General features: G+C 43.8%; 1 protein-coding gene across 2 annotated transcripts in view; it reads left to right on the top strand.

Annotated features, from left to right (window-relative positions):
• Positions 1-79: 79 nt before the first annotated feature.
• ELP1 (elongator acetyltransferase complex subunit 1) overlaps positions 80-10,781 on the top strand; it is a 32,007-nt gene continuing 21,305 nt past the window's right edge. Inside the window, exons 1-11 of one of the 2 annotated variants that reach the window (XM_072358947.1) lie at positions 80-616; positions 1,035-1,159; positions 4,294-4,375; positions 5,920-6,000; positions 6,286-6,371; positions 6,957-7,056; positions 7,780-7,870; positions 8,339-8,462; positions 9,033-9,123; positions 9,559-9,789; positions 10,545-10,715. In XM_072358947.1, coding sequence (XP_072215048.1) covers positions 217-616; positions 1,035-1,159; positions 4,294-4,375; positions 5,920-6,000; positions 6,286-6,371; positions 6,957-7,056; positions 7,780-7,870; positions 8,339-8,462; positions 9,033-9,123; positions 9,559-9,789; positions 10,545-10,715 — 1,582 coding nt within the window. In that variant the 5' untranslated portion in view covers positions 80-216. Of the gene's footprint in view, positions 617-1,006; positions 1,160-4,293; positions 4,376-5,919; positions 6,001-6,285; positions 6,372-6,956; positions 7,057-7,779; positions 7,871-8,338; positions 8,463-9,032; positions 9,124-9,558; positions 9,790-10,544; positions 10,716-10,781 lie in introns of both variants that reach the window. The other variant, XM_072358948.1, reaches the window with a different exon arrangement.

The following is a 10,781-nucleotide window of genomic DNA, read 5'->3' as shown; positions in this document are numbered from 1 at the left end:
TGCACCGCCTAGCGCGGGGCGGGGAAGGGGACCCAGAGAGCACGGCCGGGAGCGGGGACAGGATGGGGCAGAGCGGCGGGGGAGGCGGCGGGCGGGTCCGTCCTGTCGGTGTGGGACGCCACCGCCCCGCGCTTCCTCCCCGCCTGTGTGACGGGACGGCGGGGCGAGGCCAGCCGAGCGAGCAGAAAGAAATCGGCACAGATGGAGCTGTGAGCCATGGGAGGCGGGGCCGCAGCTCCCGAGCACGGCACAACGACGGCAAGGAAACACCAGAGCCCACTCGGCCCCACCGCCCTGCGGCTCGCCCCTCTGAGGGACGCGGCGCTTGCGCGCTATGAGCGTCGCCTACTGCGCCTGCGCATTCCGCGGGCGGTGCGCGCTCTGCGCCTGCGCCTGCTGCGGGAAAGATGGCGGCGCCGTGCGAGCGCCGTGTGCTCCGCCACTGATCCACCACAGCTCTGCCGCCATGAGGAATCTGAGGCTGCTGCGGACCGGGGGCTGCCGCCCCTCCGGAGCACCCGGCAGCCCGCAGTGCTTTTGCCTCGGTGTCGATCCCGGCACGGTCTTCGTGGGATCCCAGAGCGGCCTCCTGGAACTGGACTCTGCCGCGCAGTCGGTGAGGCGTCGGTCAGGGCCTGGCTTCTGGTGCTGCGCTGCTGGGAGCCGAGCCGTGCAGCGTCTGAAAACGGGCGGGGAGCGGCATTGCAACCCCCATAGAGCTGCTGACGGGTGTCTTGGGCTGCTTCTATCGTATTTACCGGGTTGTTGTGGGGTTGTTTGTTTTATTGTTTGTTTTCAAACAACACAAAACACACGTGTAGTTAAACCGTGAAGTACTTGTTCATCAGCTGCTCCTCAGTGCCATCCCTGCGCTCACTTCTCGTGTGCAGTGCTTTGAGGGATGGCGGTGGATGGAATGTACGCACCGTTGTTATTCTGTTGCTTTTGTACAAATCAGAGTGAGGCGATGCGCAGTTATTAAGCTGTTGGCCTTTTTGTTGTCAAGGTGGTGAGAGAAGTTTCTTTGACTGCAGAGGGTTTTATGCCAGAGGATGGAAGTGGCTGCATCATTGCTACCGAGTATCTTCCAGAGCTGGAGTGTGTGTGTGTTGCCACAGCAGCTGGAGACATCCTTCTGTGCAATCTCAGCACAAAGCAGGTAATGTGGCAGGAAAGAGAAACAGTACTGGGGGATTGAAAAGGAAAGCTGAAAGTCTGTGGGCCAGCTTTGTGTTTATTCCATGCCTCTCTTCAGTTAGGCTCCAATTTCTGGGCAGGTGAGCTGATTTCTGTGGAAACTTTAGGCAGAATCAAGCATGGAGTATACGCTGAACCAGCCCTAAATGAACCAGAATCCAAACTGTAATTTGCGTATCTGTCCCAGCCCTGCATGCTTGCTTAGAGGGCTGCTGGCATGCAGTCAGCACTGAATGCCATAGGGGGAGGAAGAGTGGCCAGATTCACAAATAGTTAAAGGGAAAACAGTACATAGAGGTTTACACATAATCATCAATTTTAGTGAAAATCTGTATTCTACAGTTACCTCCGAAATACTGGCACTTTAATACATAGAACCTGTCTTAAACCATGCAGCTAAATTATGATTATCAGGAACTGAAATATGTCTTGCAGTTACTTGACATCTTTACAAGACATGTTGTTTTTAAAAAGACAGAATAGATCTTGCAATTACTTAATGATCTTTATGAGAAAAAAAAAAAATCAAAAAGAGAGAACTGAGGAAAATGGAGAAAGAATGAGTATCAGAAAAATGAGCTGGAAAAAAGGTTGGTTTCTGGTCTGTTTTGAGGGTCTGTTCCATTGTCAGTGCATGGCACTGGAGAAGGGGAAAGGGGATGAATGTGGTCATCGGGAGGTCATAGTCTCAAACCAGCAAACAGCTACAGTGACCACAAAGAAGGCAACTTCACAGGGTTCTTCTCAGGCATCCTTTTATGCCAGCTGAGTTTGCAGGTGGTGTGTCCCAGGGGAGTAAATAAGCAAGTCTGTAATAACAGGTTTGTCAAAAATAAGTTTATAGCCAAAGCTTTCATGTGGGAACGGTAAGAATGTAGATTTAGGTTAGATATTAGAAGCAAATTCCTCACTTAGAGGGCAGCAAGGTGCTTGCACAGAATGCCCAGGGAAGCTGTAGATGCTCCACCCTTGGAGGCATTCAAGGCTAGGTTGGATGGGGCCCTGAGCTATCTCACCCCTGGTGGCTGGCAGCACTGCCCATGGGCAGCAGTTTGGAAATGGATGATCTCTAATGTCCCTTTTAAGCTAGATCATTCTGTGATAAGTTGTAGGTTTCTTGACTTCTATTTTGTCAGTCAGCAAATAATATTATTCTGATATGACTTAGCTGAAGATATAATCAACTTGTTATATTGTGATTTGAAGATTACTTGGGATTAAATAATAGAACTGGAAAACGCTGAAGGGAATCTTAATATATCCCAGCTGAGTAAATGGGGCAGAAACTGAGATGCTTGCTTTCTGCTCTCATCATCCAGTTTATACCATCTTCACTAAAATACCACAGCAGAATCCTCTGAAATTTGCATCTCTCCCTACGGTATCAGCCTAAAAGCGTAAGCAGGTGGACGTAGGTTTGAGGTGACACTAGTCTGTTTGGGCTGGTAGTCACTGGTTACTTGCATCTCATCTTTCGGTTTCTGCTTGAGTTTGATTTGCAAATGCTACCTAAATGTAAAACCAGCTGTATGTGAAAAATGTGCCATGCATTGCAACTCAATAAACATCATATAAGAATAAAAACTAACAAAAGATGTGATGTGTGTAACTTTTCTTGCACTGTGTGTTAGAGTACAAATTTAACTTCAAGGCTTTATGGCTCACATTCCTGATTATAAACTTGTATACTTTTGGTTCAGTTTGGGCACCGAAACAGAAGACGTGATTACTCTTCTTGTTCTGAATCCTTTTCCATGTGGATGGTAGTTACTCTGTATACTAGTATGTCTTCACTCTGAAAAAAGTGTGCTACCCAAGCTTTATTTCTTGAATAGATTTATCTTGTTATTCATAATAATTGTTCTGTTCCCTGGCCTTTTGCAGTTCAGGGTAACAGTGAAGTGAGTGCAGATTTTCTGTCACACTGCTGTTTTATACACCCATAATGGCTCACAGAATCACTGAAGGGGTTGGAAGAGAACTCTGGAGGTCATCTAATCCAAAACCTCTGCTAAAGCAGGTTCCTTGTAGTAGGATGGATGCACAGGAAGGTGTCCAGGCAAGTCTTGAATATCTCTGGAGAGGCAGACTCCACCCACAGTGTCTCTGGGCAACTCATTCCAGTGCTCTGTAACCTTCAAAATAAATGTTTTTCCTCACCTTCAGATTGGACTGCATGTGTTCTAGTTTGTTCCCATTTTCCTCTTGTCGTGTTACTGGGCACCACTGGAAAGATCCTGGCCCCATCTTCTTCAGTCTGTACAGGCACATCCAGGGACACAAGTTCATAATTACATGTGTCTATAGTGGGAAGAAGGAGCTCTTGCCAAAGACAAGATAGTTCAGTAAGTTACTGATCACCAGCTGATCACATGCATCTGATCACATTTTCCAGTCAAATTTGTAGCATGTGGTTTTCCATAAAAGGTTTTAGAGAGAAGAACCCCATCTCTAACTCTAAAGTTACTTGAATTCTCAACAAAAGGAAGAACTTAGACTCATTTCAGATGTGCTTCTTACATGTTTTCTTATCTGTTTTTTTTAATGCTTGGTTCATTTTCTCTATTTGGCTACCTGAGTGCAGTCTCCATGGTATGTAAGTCCCATTTCATATGCAGGAACCTTGTTATTCCTTGGGTTATTTCTGTACAGAATGAGTCTTCCTGGAACAGCAAATCCCCTTTTTACCTCTCCTGGGTTGGATCTCGTCTGAATTTTAGGATTGTTTTGGCCCAATTTTTTGTAAACTTTAAAGCTTGTACAGCTGTATACACTTGTCACATTTAATATCCACAAGCAGCTTTGGGGATCAGATTTTCAACGCATACGGGGCCTCTTAACTGCTCAGTGGAATTTTGTAGGCAAGGTCAGTTACATCTGTTATATCCATAGATTTTCTGGGCTGTTGTATGTAAGCATTATGGGGCCATCTTTGATTAGAATTGTTTCTTTTTTTTTCTACACAAAAACTGAAATACATTTTCTGACTTCTCTAGCCATGAGAGTATTTCCCACGGACAGTGACTGATGGCTTTTGTGCGTGACGGTGCTACGCTGGTGTTCTTGCTCAACTGTGATCTTAATTCTGTCTTACAGGTAGAATGTGTTGGAAGTGTGGACAGTGGCCTGAGTGCCATGAGCTGGAGCCCTGACCAAGAGCTTGTTTTGCTTGCAACAGGTAGTAATAGCTAGTAAGCTTTCTGCCCTTTGGCATGAAATTCTGTGATGCAAATGTAAAATACAGTTGATTTTGATACATGAAAAGCAAGATATAAAGTTACAAAATTGGTACCAAGATATAAGAAAGCAAAAAACCATCTGATTCTATATATTAGGTTTTGTTTAATTATCGGCGCAGTGCATTGGTGATCCAAGCTGAAGCTGTTCAGGTCCAGAAAGTGGAGTTATAGAGAACAGTTTTGCATTAATCTTTCATTAATTATGAAGGTCTTCACTGGAGGTGTATTTTCCACATTACCCTCAAATGTAAATACAGTGTTCTAAGTCCTTTGGATTGCTTAATAACTAAAATTTTCTTGTCCTGTGGGAAGAAATAATTGAATTTAAAGCTCAACTGTATTGACTGGAGACATAGATCTGTAATAAGCTTCAAGCAAAACAGAATCACGGTACTTGTGGTTGTTAGGGAACTCTGGAGATCACCTATTCCAACCCAGTCTTTGACAATGCTCGCAGTAAACAAAAAAACCCCAAATGGCACATTTTCTTACATTTAAATGGAATTGTTTTTCAGTTCCATTTTGTGTTCATTGCCTCTTTGGGTACCACTAGTAGTCTGTCTTGTCTTCTTTCCTCTTTCCTGCATTCTGCCTTTCTGTTCCTTCCCTCCTCTATGAGATGTTGATGCACACCAGTAATTCCCTCAGGGCCTCCTCTTCAGAGTCTTTTTTTTTTTCTCAATCTCTCCCCATCTGTCTGATTCTCCAATACGTTAATAATCTGTGACCATTTTCTGAACGCATTCCTCTGTGGCAGTGCTTGCTGTGTACTGGTGAGCCCAGAACTGGAGCCAGTGCTCCTGGCAGCACAACCTCCTGCTCTACCTATCATTCTTCCCGGTTTTGTGCTGTCTGCAAACTTGGCCAAGAATCTAGTCACTCAGGGCATAAATGAAGATGTTAAACATTAACCCAAGGTCTAGCAGTGGTGATGTGCTACAGGTGATGGGCCTCAAGCTGGGTTTTTTGCCATTAATGACAAGCTTCTGGACATGGTGGTTCAGCTGGTTTTGAGTCCATGTTCTCTACTGATCAATCTATGCCATCTTTCTTGAATTTTTGTGTGATGTGGGAGACAGTGTCGAAAGCCTCAGAAGAGTGAAGATAAATTACATCACCTGATCTCCCCATATCCAGAAGCCAGTCACATGAGTTCAGTTTCATAAATCCATGCTGACAGCTTATCGCCTTCTTCCTGTCTTAAGTAAAAATGTTTAAGAAGTGCCAGGTACTTATTTCGAAAGTGGAATGAAGTAAAGGGTAGTTCAGGAAATATGTTTCAGAATGCAGAGACTTTAAGGTGTCCTTTTCCAGTTTGAGATTTTCATTTTTGAAGGATGTGTTCTGTTTTGTATCATTAGAAATGTTTCTGTGTTCGAGTCTGTCACAGAATAACAGGATAATTGAGAGGTTTTGTTTTATTTTTTTTTTAAATCTGCTGAAGATTTCATTAACTGTATTGTACTTGATATCTCCTTTTCAGGTCAGCAAACACTCATCATGATGACAAGAGATTTTGAACCAATTACCGAGAAGCAAATCCACCAGGATGAGTTTGGGGAAGGTAAGAGATGCTTGAAGTAAAGTTGCTGAGACTGTTTGCATTGGTGTGTTGTAGGCATATATAAAGAGCAGGAGTGGAGTACTTACTAGAGCGAGCAAAGCATTTCACAGTATGGGGGTGCTGAGGAGCTGGACAGGAATGCCAATATGAACTTGTCAGTGGAAATTCAAGCAAGTTTTTAGAGTTAAACTTGGTGGGAGCAGGTGGCATGGTGCTGTAGTCATTTACCACCCTTTGCAAAGTAATTCTGTAAATCTTTGACTACAATGATTACTTCTTCCTCAGGAAAGTTTATTACTGTTGGCTGGGGCAAAAAGGAGACACAGTTCCATGGATCAGAGGGAAAACAGGCAGCTCAGCGCAAGCAGACGGTACTGTGCTAGTTTTCTTGTGTTATGCTCTCTACAGAGAGGATGTGTATAAAGAGTTTCTGATATCTATAGTTGTCCCTATGTGCTCCCCCTGTTCCTATTGTCTGAAATTCATCATTTTATCCTCCTTATAAATCAGAACAGCAACTGAAAGTGCATAAGACTGGCTCATATAGAGCTTGAAGCAAGACTTCCAAGATTTAGTGCTTTCACATGTAAAGCCTCATGGCAGATGTTGTTGACTTTTGCTATTTTTTTATCAAATTGTTCATCTGATCAAAATCTGTATCAGCAGTTTAGCTGAGGAGAAATGGTGATGTTTTTTTCTCCACGGAGTCAAGAATTTAAGGATTTGGGCTACTGAACATTACTAGTCACGTGGAGTGACTCCTTGTGCCTGCAGGTTTTAGGTCTTTGCTCCCTTGTCTGAGGCTTCCTAAAATTATTGAGTAATGAATTCTTTACTTTTCAGTTTTATGATTGTTTAAACTGTTGACTTCATGTCGAGGCTCTTGAAAGAACAGGCTTGGCCATGTAAGTAGGCAAAGCCAGCAGCTGCCTTTCTAAGCTTTTGTGTAACTTCAGGAAGTGTTACCCGCTTCATCCTGGGATGATGGCAAGCCTCGGGTGACGTGGAGAGGAGATGGGCAGTTCGTTGCAGTGAGTGCTGTCTGTCCAGAGACAGGTATGGGATTAGTTTCATTCTAATAACACTTGCTTAAAAGGCTTTTTAAGTAGAAATGTGACAAGGCAAGGACCGGCTAATGTTCTTAATCTCTCAGCCACTTAAAATCAGAAATCTGAACCAGTGAATTGTTCCTTCCTCTATTTCGATCTCAAAGATATGCAAAAAACTTTTAATATACATGATGTTTTGAAAACTTCTGAGCAGTTTGTCTTCCAGCCCAGTGGGAGGCCAGAAAATGTTACTACTGAGCAGTTATTACACGAACTGCTTTTTTTTCACCAGTTTAAAGTCATTGCTCCAACTCTTAAGTAGTATGTAAGAGGCTCCTAGTGCCATATGGGTCTGTTTGGCTTTTTTGTAAGACCATAATTATTATCTTCCATGATTAATAATACTGAAAAGTTTAAGGCCATTTGCATGGCATATTGAACTGCACAGAAGACCTGCTCTTCCAGTAGTTTGGCTTTTGACCCTTCAGTACTTCAGATTAAGCAGATTTAGCATATGTGGGGCAATTTTAATATTTCACTGAGAGAGCTAGAGGGTGAAATGGATACCACTAAGCTACATCAGACTGAAATTTCTACTTACTTGTGTAGAGTTACTTGATTACTGTGGGAGAGCAGCCTGAGACAGCTGGAAGTTCTGATGTGCTGCTATTTAAGAGTCTCTTTGTACTGTTTTCTCACACCCTTTTCTCCCTGCCTTTTCAACCTGTAGGTGCTCGAAAGGTTCGAGTATGGAACAGAGAGCTCATGTTGCAGTCAACAAGTGAGCCTATCTCAGGATTAGAACAAGCACTGGCCTGGAAGTGAGTAGCAGGGTGTCTGTGTGCAGGCAATAGACTGCTCTGGCCACATTCTTTGCCTAGTATTTATTTAATTCTCCCATGTTAATTTTCCTAGAACTTTAATAAAGCTTGATCCAGCATGTGGACCAGAATGTCCCTTAAACCCTGAAAAGGCTAATATTTGCACTGCAGTTTCTGTGTACTGTCTCAGTGTCAGATGTTTTGGGATTGGACAGTATAAATAGGAATATTACAGGGGCCTTTACCTGTACTGACATTTGGTTGCTCACCTGAAGATGTTAGCCCTAGGGAAATGTCTGTGCTGCCCCTATGGCTTTTTCTCAACAGAGCTGTGGAAAACGGTGCTCTGCTGCCCTTTTCTTGATACCTTGTGTGAAAACTTTGTCTCTGGAGAAGGTGGTGTTTAAAATGACAGCTTTGATTGAGCAACTGAATTTTTGCTTTACTCGTCTATTTATTTTTTGTAAGGCCCTCTGGAAACTTGATAGCATCCACACAAGAAAAACCCAACAGACATGATGTGGTTTTCTTGGAGAAGAATGGACTTCTACATGGGGAGTTCACCCTTCCATTCCAGAAAGGGCAGGTCAAAGTAAGTGCTCTGTCTGGGCTTCTTTGATTAGACTATAGTGAAAGGGAGAACTAGATCATTTTCACTATTGTTGGAGGAAATTGTTAATATCGCAGTTAGTGCAGATCCTAGTGGATAAAAAAGGTGGTCTTTGCTTTTATGCCTGAAAATTGAACAATGAAGATGCAAAATCTTCTGCAGGCTCTAGTACCAAAATAAACTGGGGGGTTGTACGCCTGACACTTTTCTCATCTCTGTATGCTTTCTATCAGACAAATGCTTCAGGAGTGCTCTTCTGGATGTCAGCTTCTGTAGGAGTGTAGGCAGATTATTTTTCAACAATGAAGAGAACTTTGCGTTCACATTTGGGATTGTGTCACCTCTTTATACGTGTAGAACTGCTGTGATGGGTTCTGCTTTGGGACACTGCTCTGGCTGCCAGAAACTTCACGAGTGCAGTGTTAGTGCATTAACACTTGTACCTTATATTGTTGAAAGGAAGAAATAACTGATGGTCTTGCAGATCAGTCTGGAGTACTCACAATATGGAGCTGCAGCAGTACCCTCTAAAAGCAATACTTGTTTCTGCAGGTTAACGAACTGATTTGGAATGCTGATTCCACGGTCTTGGCTATATGGCTGGAAGAGCTGAAGACTGTAAACTCCAGCCCAAACAGCTATGGTGAGAGAACTCTGTGAAGCTACAGATTTTATAATTGCTTGTGAACTTGGCTAGAGTGGGTTACTTTACAGGAATAGAGACTCTGGGGGAGGCTTACTGAAAGCTTTGAGGTCCCTCTACAGCTCAGGAAGAAATGTTAGTTCAGCTTGAGCTTGAAGCATCTTCCATGTTGCTGTATTTAGAAGTGATATTAACTGTTTATGATGCCTCCCTAAAACTATAGATGCCTTCTCACAATGAGTAGATGGAGGAATTCTAAGATTGATTCTTCTGAGAAAAATCTGTGGTTAATATCTTATTTTTCTGGGTGTTGCATGACATGGGCTGGAGGGTAAAACTTATTGCATTTTTTTTCCAGCTGCATAAGAGCATGCTAGGGAGCATTTGAGATGGGTTTGAAGCAGTAGTCTCTGGTAACCATTTCTTTATCTATAGTCCAGCTGTGGACTACGGGGAACTATCACTGGTACCTGAAGCAAAGTCTGCATTTTGGCAACTTGAAGAAAAATAAGTTGGTGTCTCTGCTGTGGGACTCAGTGCTTCCGTATCGACTGCACATACTCTGCCAGGGTTGGCATTACCTCTTCTATGACTGGCACTGGACTACAGATCGAGGAATGGGAGAGAATAGCCTGCATATGGCAAATGTGGCTGTCATAGATGGAGGTAAGCAGTGGGGCTCCTTTGCAGCTAAAGGAGGTGTCATAGCCCTTTAAATGCAAGCTGTTGGGGATTATGGTAGTACTGCTACCTTCTGTTTATGCAGCACTTTTTACTGAGGGGGACATATGATATTGGGGGCAGTTTCAGAGGTGGTTTAATGGGATTAACTGCAAAGGGCACAGCAGCTGTATTTTCATAGAATCATAGAATAGTTTGGGTTGTAAGAGACCCTTCAGATCATCTGGTTCCAAGCCCCTTGCTGCTACAGGCAGGGACACCTCCCTCTAGAGGCTGCTCACAGCCACATCCGACCTTGGCTTGAATGCTACCAGGGAGGGGGCACCCACAACCTCACTGGGCAGCCTCTGCCAGTGTCTCACCACCCTCGTGGTAAAGAATTTCTTACTAATGTCTGGTCTAAATCTGCACTCCTCCAGTTTAAAACCACTTCCCCTTGTCCTGTTGCTATGCGCCCTTATAAAAAGTCCCTCACTGGCTTTCCTTTAGGCCCCTTCAGACCCTACAGACCCTGGAAGGCTGCTGTAGGGTCCCCTTGAGCCTTATCCTCCAGGCTGAAGAACCCCAACTCTCTCAGCTTGTCTGTGTAGCACTGTTGGTACATCAGTGCATTGTTAGTACATTAGTACATTGTTAGGACATCTTAGTCTGTTCTTGAGCATTGTTTCTGTATTCAGTAGAGAACTCCAGTAACATTTGAACTGTATTACAGTTTGATTTCTTTCTCTTTTCTTCTGCAGCTAAAGTACTTGTCACAGCATTCCAACATGCTGTAGTGCCTCCACCCATGTGCACCTATGAGCTGCGGCTCAAACAGGCAGTTAATCAGATTGCATTTCACACAGACCCCAAATGTAGTGGAGACATGGCTATCCTGGATGCTGATAACAAGATCTACGTGTACAGATATGGTGAGAGCATGTTGCACTGCCTTTTTAAAGGAAACCATCTCTCCTTGGGAGTGGTGTAATATTTGA

The sequence above is a fragment of the Excalfactoria chinensis genome, chromosome Z (genome assembly GCF_039878825.1).
Source record: "Excalfactoria chinensis isolate bCotChi1 chromosome Z, bCotChi1.hap2, whole genome shotgun sequence".
NCBI lineage: Eukaryota > Metazoa > Chordata > Aves > Galliformes > Phasianidae > Excalfactoria > Excalfactoria chinensis.
This window is presented reverse-complemented; position numbering and strand designations above follow the sequence as displayed.